The sequence below is a fragment of the Cibotium barometz genome, chromosome 61 (assembly GCF_041138505.1).
Source record: "Cibotium barometz isolate CiBa-2024 chromosome 61, ASM4113850v1, whole genome shotgun sequence".
Lineage (NCBI taxonomy): Eukaryota > Viridiplantae > Streptophyta > Polypodiopsida > Cyatheales > Cibotiaceae > Cibotium > Cibotium barometz.
This window is the reverse complement of record NC_141106.1, coordinates 3,748,762-3,761,654: the sequence shown is the minus strand read 5'-3', so window position 1 is coordinate 3,761,654 and position 12,893 is coordinate 3,748,762. Positions and strand designations below refer to the sequence as shown.

Here is a 12,893-nt window from a genome sequence, read left to right as displayed (position 1 = left end):
GTGACCTTTTTGAAAGCGTCGATGACTCTTTTATATGCACTTACACCATACTTTACTTCATCGTGTATTGAGTGTGGTGCCTTAAATCCATACGGAGCATCAGCAACAATGGCTAAAGTAAAATGTTGTGCAGTCACAAACGATTCCATGTTCTCTACTTTGCCTTCATGAACAAAATATTGAACTAGTTCTGCAGACACATCATCAGAAATGAAAATATTTGCCTCTTGAATGGTCTCCAAAGTTTGTGCCTCTTCTAATCTCTTCCGCTCTGCCCTTGCGCGACTCAAATGTTGCTCAAACTCTTGAGGAATGCTCTTTATGGGAGCACGAGGTGCTCGAGACTTGTTAAAATGAAAATAAGTAAACATTAAATATATTCTAGAATACACATTGACTGGATTACAAAAATCAAAATCAAATTTTTAAAATATTTGATCTAAATTTTTACAAAACCTTCAAAAACACTTAAATTAAAAAAAATCTATTCAAATATGTAGTTTACTTACTGCATTTTTGAAAAGATAAATGAAACGCTCTAAGGAGCTTGGTTGGGATGAAACATTTGAACCTCGTTCCAATCCTTGCAATTAAGTTTTTCAATCATGATTCTTTGCATGTACAAGAAAGTCTTTTGCTTGTTTCAAAAAAACACAAAATAAAAAAACAACTTTACATGAAATAAAATAAGTAGATTTAAAAAGAAGAATTAGCAACGTACTGTTCTAATTCCTTTGCCATTTCATCGAGTGTCAAAGAACCTCCTTTCACTCGTGCCAAGATGGGTATGATAATATTTTTCTCACGTATTCCTTGCATTGCTCGCCAATTCGTGATACGCATTTCTTCAAGAATTGGCTTCAAAGTGTCATCATTCCCTGTTCCTTTGTCCTTTTGACTTCCAGGTGGGAGCTTTACTTTTTGCCCTTTGATTTTACCTTCCTCCCAAAGCTTGAAAATGTCTTCTTGTAGATCCCATATCTCTCCATCACGAAAGGCTAACTGAAAGAAATTGTCATGACCTCGAACATTTGTTTTTCCAGAGCGTCCAGCTTTGCTTGACTTCTTTGTGACAAGACCAACTTGCTCACAAAGCTTGATTTTGAAAGCTTCATCAACTTTATGACCTTGCTGAATATGATTGATCCACTCGTTTGTGAAAAAATCTTATCTTTTGTAAGAAAGACATGGATAGTCACATCTCGGAATCAATGTTGTGATCAGGGGTAAGTAGCTTTGCATCATCATCACCTAACCCAGCATAGACCCATGCTAGGACTGTCTTATAGCTCTCTACATGAGGATACTCAGCACATAACTCTTTGTTAGCAATGAGAGAGTGAGTTCCCCCCAAGACAAAGTATTTGTATTGATTGATTTTTGATCTCTCAAAACTCTCTTTCTTAACACAAGAAGACTTATCCACAAGAACAAGAAGGGGTAAAACATTTGTTGTTGGTTTCTCCTTCATCATTACTTTAAGATTACTCACATGTCCAGGGACAATGGTTCGAACTTCTAGTGGTCTCTTATTTAAAACAGGATCTAATGGGGGAGGACGTTCTATATTAGACACTAGTAAAATTAAGGGTCTCTTATCAACCATATGAAACTTTTTGGCTTTATTTCTTATGGTATTAAGATCAGAAGATTCTGAAGGATCAGACTTTGGAGCTCCAGGTCCAGAAAGCAAAGTATCACTCACATCTTGAGACTTTGACCCAAAAGTTTCTTCAAGAACTTCAACATCTTCTTCTGAGTCATCTATGTCTGTACCTTCATTCTCTTCATAATCATAATCATCAGTGGAGTGGTTGGAATTGTACAAATTGTCATGATGCTCTTGAAATGCTTCAGAAAAAGACTACAAAAAAAGAAAAAGAAAAAGTCATTCTAAGTAGAAGAGGATTTGAAGACTTGATAGAGTGAACTTAAAAGTAAGAACCAAAGAGTAACTTATGCAAAAGTAAGAACACTTTAACCATCTCTTTGTATACTAGAATACATGGTAAACTCATTAAACGAGACATAAAAAGTAAGCCAAACTTCCTTCTTGCTAAAATTCATTCAAACTAAACAAAACAAACTTCTTGTATACTAGAATGCATTCTAGCATATGCTAGAGCAGACAAACTTCTTGTATACTAGAATACATACAAACTAGACTTGACTAGACCTCTAAGTGTTTCAAGATATGAGCTAGAAAGACAAGAATTAAATAGACTAAAAAACAAAGAATAGTTCTCAATGTATTCTAGAATACACAAAGATAAGAAGTTTTTTGAACGACGTGTATACTAGAATACATACAAACTAGACTAGACAAACTTCATGTTTATTAGAATACATGCAAACTAGAGTTGACTTGATCTCTACGTATTCCAATATATGAGTTGGAAAGACATGACTCAAACAAACTTAAAAAAGAATAACAGTTCTCTACATATTCTAGAATACACAAAGATAAGAAATTTTTTTAACACTAATGAAAAAAAGGTCGAGAGAAAGATATCCATACCCGTTTGTGAGTAATCATTGCATCTTTAAACTCTTACTGGGTAGAAACAAGATTCATCTCTTCAAGCCGAAAATTAGCAGAGAAAACTCTAACTACAAGAAACTTCCCTTTGTTGTTGTCTATCAGATGATGAATGATCCCACGAGATATACTTTCTTTGACTTCAACAATGCGACCATAAGTTAAATACTTTGTATTTTCAGAGTCTCCTTTTTCTTCTACAATAGAAAGGAAAGGTGTATTTGGCTCAACGATTGTCTTGTGCTTACCTACCATGCCAAATTGAATTGTCCAAGCAAATCCTTCTCGTGCTTTACCTCTTGCACTACTCCAAAGAGTTGTAGCTTCCATGCTTGAAGACTTTTTCTGCTGATGTTGAGTTAAAGGTGTGGTTCCTTGAGATGATGGAGGAAGTAGCTAAAACCATTCTGCTTGATGGTGGTTGATCTTGTAACTCTGGAAACTGGTGAGCTGCTAAAAGTTGTCTTTTTGGCTCACTTGGACGTCTATCAGGGTTTGGAAGAGTCACAGTCACTCGACGAGGTGCCTGAAAGTGAGGACTAACTGGAGCAGGTTGAGTTCAGGAAGGTGTCAAGACTCTTGAACGTCCTGAGCCACCCACAGGAACAGATGCAGTTGCTTGATTACTTTTCTTTTGCTTCTTAGAAGTTCGAGCATCACATATTGGTGAGGCCATCTTAATCCTAAACAAGACAATAAAAAATCATTATCTCATTGCTAAGATAAACAAATAGAGACAAAATCATATTTTTCAAAAATATGATTTGTTAAATGAAACAACATTTAAGATTAGTAAACGTGTATGTAGGGCAAACAAACGAGAAAGACAAAAAGTGAAAGAGAACAAATAGACATAGAGAGAAAGAGAGAGAGAGAGTGTGTGTTAACCTCCATGCAAGAACGGACCTAGATGTGTAAGCAAACATGAGATAAGAATGTAAGAGAGAGAGCTCCTCAGCACATTAGAGAAAAAGAGGGAGAGAGAGATGTATTCTAGAATACAACAGGTTGTTTCCTCCAAAGATGTGTTTTGTAATTGAATTTCAATAAATGACTTTCTAGAGCTGTGTATTCCAGAATACAACTCACAAGAAGCTTCTAAACACAATACACAGATATAAAAGAGAGGAGAAAGCACTAAGAGATGAATAGATCAAACCCAAAACAATTAGGACCCTTTTTATCATCAAAGTACTTACAGAACCTCTTTCTTGAACACAATTTGAGAAAAATTTACCCCCAAAATCTATCTTCTGTTACGTTGCTCTGATAGAGATTCTGACCGCTCCGTTGGCTTCAAAAGGGGGTAAAACCCTAGGACGCCTGGTTGAAATACTTGCGGGTCGCTCCTCCTCCGTTTTTTATGTTAAAACTACAGTTTGCTGTTTTTTTGCCGCGCACGCGCGATGCGAACTCGAGAGCTTTTGCTTTATCCCAAAATCTATCTTCTGCTACGTTGCTCTGATGGAGATTCTGACCGTTCCGTTGGCTTCAAAAGGGGGGTAAAACCTCAGGACACCTGATTGAAATACTCCCGGGCTGCTCCTCCTCCGTTTTTTATGTGAAAACTATAGTTTGCTGTTTTTTAGTCGCGCGCGCGACGCGAACTCAAGAGCTTTTGCTTTCTTTGCATGTCTTCTAAAATTAGATAAAAAGCAAATCTTTTTTGCATGAAGGTCTATTCTAATGGTTTACATTGAGTTTGGATTACAGTAGAACACAGCTTACCGAAGCCGTGTATTCTGGAATACAACTTAAGTGAAGAGAGAAGTTATATTCCAGAATACAACTTGATGAAGATGTGTATTCTGGAATACAACTCAAGTGTAAAAAAAAAGTTGTATTCCAGAATACAGCTTATTGAAGCTCTGTATTCTAGAATACAACTCAAGTGTAGAGAGAAGTTGTATTCCAGTATACAACTTGCTGAAGCTGTGTATTTTGGAATACAACTCAAGTGCAGAAAGAAGTTGCATTCTAGAATACAGCTTGTTGAAACTGTGTATTCTGGAATACAATCTCAAGTATAGAGAAGTTGTATTCTAGAATACAACTTGTTGAAATTGTGTATTCTGGAATACAATCTCAAGTATAGAGAAAAAATATATTTTTGAATACAGCTTGTAAAAGCTTCATATTCTGGAATACAACTCAAGTGTTGAGAGAAGCTGTATTCCAAAATACAACTTGTACAAGCAATGGATTCTAGAATACAACCTCAAAGTGCATAAGTGTTAAATTTTTAAAAGTGTGACTTCAAGCTTTGCATTCTAGAATACAAACTACTTAATACACAAGAAACATGGCAACTTATCGATTTTTGTGTTGTATTCCAGAATACAACATAAGAATTAGCTTTTTAAAAAATGAAGTCATTATAATTTTTAAAAATTATTTATTAAATCTTTATTTTATAAAATATTATTTTTTCAACCTCTTTTTTTCTTAATTTACGTATGAAATCTTCGTTTTGGTATTTTTGTGTATTTAAAAGACAAACAATTCTTTCAAAAAAATACCTTTTTAAAAAAAGTCTATTTTTGAAATCACTTATCTCCTTAGATAATGTTTTTGTTTTTCTTCCTAGCCATCTTACAGAATTAAACTCAAGAAAAATGCTCCAAATTAAAAAAAATGCTCTTGTGGCTCTCTTAGCGGGCAGACCCTTGGAACGTGTCTCTAAAAAGGACTTCCTCTCATCTTTTAAGTCCCATCTTTTATAATAATTAATAAATTTTAATATTTATATTAATATTATTATTTTTGAATCTAAGCATTAAAACTAAGTTATTTGGATTTGAGATTACACTCCACTTTGTAGCTTAGACCATTGTTTTTTAGAGAAATTTAGAGGTTTGAAGTTCCTAGTCATGGCAGGAAGCTCATTTTGCTCTTTTCAAGTGCCTGTATCCGTACTCACTCCTAAAAGTCTGAGCCAATCTATCAGTGATGATGATGTTACAAGCCCACTATTTGCTAATTTATCAAATTCTGATACCGATGTTCCAGTTTCTCCATCATTACTTCAGCCTATTCGTGTGGAGACAACCACTCCCTTGAGAAGAAAAGACAAGTTTTTGCATCGCAATGCATTGAGAGAGGCATCTAGGGTGTATTGTTGTAAAAAAAACTGCTTGAGGACACTTGGATTCAGATAAATTAAGCAGGAACGTGAAAACTTCTTTGCTTTAAAACGTGCTCAACAGAATACAGCATTACATGGTTTTTTATTAAGGTCTGGAGAGAAGATAAAATATACAGTTTCTGGCACGATTGTGTGTCGAAAGTGTTTTTTTCAAGTGTTTTGTTTAAGCAATCAGCGGATGCAAAAGATCTTAAAGCAGTTGCAAAACGGGTGGAAGAAGATTCACGGTACTCATTTAGTACACGTGAGACTCCTCAGCTGTGTTTTCTCAAGAGCTGGATGGAACGATTTGTCACTTACAATGGTGAACGCATGCCAAATTCAAAATTCACCCATTTGCCTGATAATTTTACAAAGGGAGAAGTTTACAACCTCTACGTGGAAACGTTGAAAGGAAGGAACATGTCATCTCTTTCATTAACTTCATTTCTTAGAGTTTGGAAACAATATTTTGCTGATGTGAAAATTTCCAAGAAAACTAGAATGGGGATTTGTCAAATTTGTGCAGAGCTCAAAGCCAAAAGAGATGTTGCAAAGACATTTGAAGAAAAAGGTATGTTTGATTTGTGTTTTTTGTACGTTTTAATTTATGAATGAGAATTCCAAGTGGCATAATTTAAACTAGCTTTACATTGTTTTGAGTTTTCAGGTCCTATTCTACAAGCACTTAAAGCTCATCGAGAACAACAAAGTACAAAGCGTCAAAAGCTAGCAAAGCATCGAAAGAAGTGCCTTGAGCAGAAAGAAATGTATTTGGGATTAGTCATAGATGGAATGGATCAAAAGAAGACATTGATACCCCATTTTATGCGTGCTCCAAAGAATTTGAAGGAAGAGAATTTCATACAACTACACGTTGTTAGAGCCCTCATCTTTAATGGCATCATGACGTCAAAAGTTTTTATAAACTTTCCAAATTTACACAACGACCCTAACTTGACCATCACCATAATTCAGAAAATAGTAAGTGAATGGCAAGGAGAATTACCTAGCACACTTTATGTGCAGCTAGATAATATGGCAAGGGAAAACAAAAATCAAATAGTGCTTGCTTATTTGAGTATGTTGGTGCAACAGAAAGTTTTCAAAAAGGTCAAACTTGGATTTTTGTTGGTGGGTCACACATCTGATCAAATTGATCAGATGTTTAGTAGGTTTTCAGTCAAACTTGCTAAGAAAAGTGCATTTGACCTTCCAGAGGTGTGCATAATTCTTAAAGAAGCTTATGATCCTACGCCAGAAATTCATGTTTTGAAAGGCACCTATGATTTTAGAGAGTTTGCAACAGGTGGAGATTTTGCAAGCCCTGCATTCGCTCAACTTAATGACCATAGTTTCCAACATCAATTCAAAATAAAAGAAAAAGAAGCTGAAACACGTTTATGGTGTAAGAAGTACTCTAACTCAGAGGCATGGCATCCTCAGGATGGTTTGAAGTTTTTACTCAGTGTCCCAGAACGACAAATTCTTCAGGCAGCAAAAATGCTTTTGGCATCAAGCATTGAAGCAGCAAAAGCTCAAAAAGAAAAGCGAGCCATCAATTATCAACAATGTTTGATAGAAATTAAAGAGACCATACAATCAGCACATGTGTGTTTTCCAGCTTGCTCACTTGGATGGTGGAATACATTTTTTCATGAGCAAGAAATCTTGATTGAGGAAGTTCAAAGCAATTCAAGATCACTGATAAATCTGGAGCCCTTTCTTTGGAGAGTACAAGAACTTGAAGACCGTGATGATAATATTCAAATGCCAAATCAACAAACAGAATTGCTTGAAGAATTGCAAACATTGGTGCATGGGGAGACTCGCGAAGCGTATGTTGGTGCTAGAAGGACTAGTCAACGACGACTGCAAGAGAAGGAAATGTGGGAAGGAAATATTGAGGAGCTCACTGTAGGTGCAATGATTGCAGTGTTAGCAACAGATGATGAAAGCGGATGTCCTTTTTGGTTGGCAAAGGTACTTAAAGTCCTTGAGAAAAATGGAAAAGTAAGCTCAATTGAGGTCCACTGGTACAAGATCAATGGAGATGATGCATTATCACGAAAATATTATCCAGAGATGATTCGAGTAAATAAAAAGGGAAAGAAAGCAAATCGTAGTCAACGTCGCATGGATAGCCTAAGAATGGAGGATGTGGAAGTTCTTGTTTATGGTTTTACCTTGAAAAAGTTGGGTCATCTACGAGAACAAACCAAAAAAATTCTTCTGGAGAAAGTCAAAGATTTAACACGAGAGGCATAAGACCTCTCATTGTAACCAATTTTGTGGACATTATTATTTTATTGCAAATTGAGTATTTTTTTCTCAAAAAATGTATGATTTTATGAGCAGCTCTATCATCTTTCAAAGTATTGAAGTGTAAAACTTGCACTTTTTAACAGTTTTTTTGAGCTTTTTAGGAGCTCGTACTCTTTTTAGTTTAAAAAATAGTGTTTTTTGAGATATTTTAGCATTTTCAAAAATGGGTTGTATTTTTGATGGTTTAGTTGTACTTTCAAATGGCTGGATGTTCCTCGTACCTAGTCCGATTCTAGGCACAAGTTGGGGCCATGTCTTTCTCACACCAAGTACCTAATCCTCCACTGTACCGCTTTCCCCCCACGGCACTCACAACACGGTGTGGATTCAAGCGATGCTCCCCTCGAGCCTCTTCTCCAATGCCCGAGGTACCTCACAACATACTAGATGTTAGGAATGGAAAGTTGTGAGAACAATTGTGATGTGGTAGTGTGCTTTGCTTGAATGTAAAAGCAAGGAAGATTACTTACAATCACATGGCATGACTCATGCCCTTTTTACAACTCATTCATTACAACCAAAGAGCATGGACTCATGCTTTCAATCAAATCCCAAGAATCTTCCCTCCATCCAACAAAACCACTCAACTCCAATCACCACAACAATAGCATGTGAGGGTAAGCAAGATCAATAGCTTAATCCACAATCTCATATGCATGCCCACACTCCATGTGACTCCTCATATAGCATTGAGATGGCTATAAGTGGATCAATGGCATCCAATACCCTTTGAAATGCTCAAAGATATGAGAATATGTGTCATACCAATGCAAAATTGGTGCCAATAGCTCATTCATGGGTTCCATAACTCTTCCAATGCATAGAATCACATCCATTGCATTCATGTGCATGCATAATACCATTCATTTGATGAAGATTCCCTTCTCTAAAATGATCAATGGCATCCCAATGGAGAATGGTAAGCCGCCATAGATTCATCATAAGGGCATGACTGCTTGCCTTGATCATCAAACTCTTCAAAAAGGCATCCCACATATGGCTCAATGGCAAATGAGAGCAAATAGTTTGCTATATACTCCCATTTTTGGCATGTAGACAATACCAATGAGCTAATTAAGCATGTAGGAAACCCTAATTTCTATAATTTAGGGATTTCCACACATGGAATCCCCAAACTTGCCCTTGATTACAATGGAAGCTTTGATTCATGGAAAATGTTGAATAGCCACTTACCAAAGAGTGTTTAGAACCACCATTGATTGATCTTGATGAAGGAAATTTGCTTGAATACCTCTATTTGTGAAGATTTTGTTCTCTATTTTTGGAAGCTCACCATAGCCAAGAATATCACTAAGAACTCTTGCAAATGGTCTCCAAATCCTTCTCCAACATTATGTATAGCTTAGCAGGGCTAATGCTATGCTTCTTGAGCTTGAGATTCATGAAAATGAGCCGTGAGGCTACTCGCAAATGCGGTGCTGCGCAGGGCAGCCTTACGGGTAGAAATCTCCAAAAGAGGACTCACAATGGCCTAGTTAAGTGCTCCAGCTCCCACAAATAGTATGGTAAAGGGGTAATGGTGAAGATGAATGATCAATGGTTGCCCTTCCTAGGGTTTCATGAGAATGAGAAAGAGGGAAGATAATGTGCAGAAAATTCAAAAATCTTCACATAAAATGGAGCTCATCTCAAGCTCTATCAAAGTCTATCAAAACGGTACAAGATTTAGGAGCAATGGTGATGGAAAGATTGAGGGAGAAGCACAAATTCATAATCATCATTAATAGAGTGATTAACATGTGATTAATTCAAATTTTCCCCAATTTTGGTCTACCCGCTCTAAAATTTGGTCCAGGGCTTCCAAAATTTGGTCCAAATTGAATAAATCTCTCCAAAATCACTTAAAAATCCAAGAAAGCAAGCCTCAACCCCACTATTCCCACAAGATTAATCAAAAATTAATCAAGATTAAGCCCAAGAAACCCAAAAAAAAATTCAGAAATCCATCAAGAAATACCAATCTCATGCACCAAAAACCTTGAAAATGGATCAAAATCAAGGCTCTGATACCAAATGGAATGGATCTAGAGTTAAAGATGAAATCAAACACATGAAAGATGAATTCTAGCATCCATTACACATGAAATTAGTATTTCCAAGCATCATAGCCAAAGATGAACAAGAGAGAGAATCCATATGTGTATGTAGCAAAGAGCTTTATACACAATGGCCTAAGTGTGTTAACCTCTCACCAAGAGGATGGCTTGAAAGCTAGCCATGAGCCTTGACCATAAATGGCCATCTCCATAGTAGGAGCCAACGGTACAATGGAATGTCCAAGATTAGTAAAATGACAAAAGGTTCTATTCGTGTGCCCAAGGCCCTATTTATAGTGTTTTACCCATGGGCCCATTTACATGTATGCTATAGGTTCATGACAATGTGCATGAATATCACACTTGAGCCTAGCTTGCTAGGGGCCTCACAATGGTCAAGAAAACTTCCATGGTAAAATTTAGAGAAATTAAAAACCTTTGAAAACCTTTTTTTAGATACAATACTGCTAGGTACTTTGTTTGTGTCAAAAATCAAGATTATAAAGTAGGGAAGAATCTTTCATACTCTAATGATTTGTTTGCAAACTAGATGAGGGTCTCCTGTTCCGATCTTCTTAATTAATTAACTTTTTGAGGTATCTATTTCTAAGGTTTAATGTCTTTCTAGGGTATTAAACCTTAAACCATCGCTGGATGTCCTCGTCCTCGCCCACATGCCCTCCTTTTCGTTGCCCTTCTCGTCCTCCTCCCATCCCCTCGTGTCCTCTCCTACTCCTCCTTACCCACATAACCCTCCTCCTCTTCCTACTTGCATGCTTACCTGGTGAGAGACAGACAAATACTTAAACCATATTGCACCCTCTGCAACACCACTGCATATAGTGCACATCCTACTGGCATGCTCTCGTCATCGTCGCAATCACTAAGAAAAACAAGTTGCCCTTCCCCATAGTGGACACCTGTTGAAACCATCGCCTTCCTCTGTGTTAAATCCCGCCCCCTCTTCTGTGACTCATAGACATGAAGAGACTTCATAGAGAGGCCCCCCTCCTCTCCCTTTGTGAAAAAAGAGAACCCATCATTAACATCTAATCATTATTAAAAAAGAAAGAATATCTTTAAAACACCTAAAGGTTTTAAACTTTAATAAAAATTTAAATTGCACTACCCTATACCAAGGTCTCACACAAAATAATGAAATGTAAGGAATTAATGCAAAAAAAAAACTATGTTGGGTGCCTATTTAGGGCTGTCTACCTTTATTCGAAGAACCTCTACATGGTGGTCCTTAGAGATGATGTGTAAACCTCCTTAGCTCAACACCATACAAGTATGTGATGGTGAAATGGTGGTCCTGAGAGATGATTCCTAAGTTCAACACCATACGATTATGTAAGCCCTAGTGGTTCAAGACCGTACGATTAATGTGAAGGTGACATGAGATGTTAATAATTTCACTTGGAAGAACTATACATATTAGGTGATATAGTGATACATGGAGCCTTAATAATATGATTTTGGGCTATCCAAGGGCTTGAATATATTACGGGCGGTTACGACAATTATTACACCTACTTGTCGGTGGTCTAGAAAAAGTCTTACGATATATTTTTTAAAATTTTGAGGATTCGCGCATCTTTCATGCACACGTAAGAACACACGCACACCCCCTTTGTCGTGAGCCATTCGCGATCGTACCAAAGGAAATGTCTACAGACAAATCAGGACTTGACAACAATAGCGCGGTGCAATCGATTACCCTAGCTGTATTTTGTCTCTTCTCAATTAAGAACTAAACTAATTGCAAATCAATTTTTGCTAGCATAAATAGAAACTTAATTGTACTACATGTCTGGCACAAGGAGTTCAGATTCTAAGGTCTATCTAGGCTGCCACCCTTTAGAGTGTTTGTTCAATTTGGTTGCAAAAGAGGTTAGTGCAAGCATATATTCCAGCATCCAGATTAATATAAGGTTTGCAACGAGGTTTAAGGAAAGCTGCATGTATGGAGTCTCTATGAGAGAGATGAGGGTTGTGCTTGCAGGTGGGTGGGTGGCTGGCTGGCTGGCTCTCTATGTGGTGATTGACCAAAGAGCTGCAATAATCTAATGGTAATGAAGATGTTGCAGTTTGATGCAGCACTTGTGATGGCGATGCAGCACTTGTGTGATGGTGCTATCCTTCTTGAGCTTGGAGGGCCTTGCTGCTGTTCTCAACAGCTTGCGTTCTCCGGATGCCATGCGCAGGCTGGTGTTTTCAGGCGCGCTGTTCTTGACCTTGCAAGGCCGCCACAACAATCCTCGGAGATGCCAACCACACTTGCCGATGAGGTTCAAGTGTTCTGTTGCCTTCCCATCCCCATTGATTTTTATCCCTCCTGAGCTTTTCATTGCTGAGATGACGGAGAGTTAATCATGTTTTGCATAATACCATTGCTGAGATGACGGAGAGTTAATCATGTTTTGCATAATACCACTCATATTTATCCTAACGTTCAGTGCCTTGCTCCAATGGGATAATCCTAGATTTTGATATTTACGAATAAATACTAATCGTCGCTTCTTCTTTTTTCCCTCTCTCCTTGTTTTGATGTTTATTATCGCTTGCCTAAAATAAACTGATTTCAAAACTCGCAAATTATAATCTAAGCTCTTTTACGATTTTTTCAGGAAAAAAAATGCAGAATCCAGAAAACATTCATTCAGTATTTAAAAGTATTTAACATATAATATTTATTTTTCTACTGGTCTACGAAATGTTTTGCGTTTCACAAAGCCCGCGGGCATTTGAGTTGAGTGCCAGCGCACTATGCCTAGTCTGTACGCTCGGCTCTGACCCACCATCAACAACTAGAATTGTGGCCCATAGTACCTTCTCTCTTTACCCA

The 12,893-nt window shown here is 37.2% G+C and overlaps 1 protein-coding gene across 1 annotated transcript; it reads left to right on the top strand.

The window, feature by feature from the left end:
- The first annotated feature begins 11,845 nt into the window (after positions 1-11,845).
- Positions 11,846-12,574, top strand: LOC147604474 (uncharacterized). The gene is made up of 2 exons (XM_086794950.1): positions 11,846-11,938; positions 12,136-12,574. Exons 1-2 carry the CDS (start codon positions 11,855-11,857, stop codon positions 12,385-12,387), a joined length of 336 nt encoding a protein of 111 aa, XP_086651076.1. The 5' UTR covers positions 11,846-11,854; the 3' UTR covers positions 12,388-12,574.
- Positions 12,575-12,893: the final 319 nt, after the last annotated feature.

Coding starts and splice junctions, on each gene's coding strand:
- LOC147604474 (XM_086794950.1), top strand. CDS start 11,855: ATGTCTGGCACAAGGAGTTCAGATTCTAAGGTCTATCTAGGCTGCCAC. Junction 11,939..12,135: donor TCAATTTGGTTGCAAAAGAG/GTTAGTGCAAGC, acceptor AAGATGTTGCAG/TTTGATGCAGCACTTGTGAT.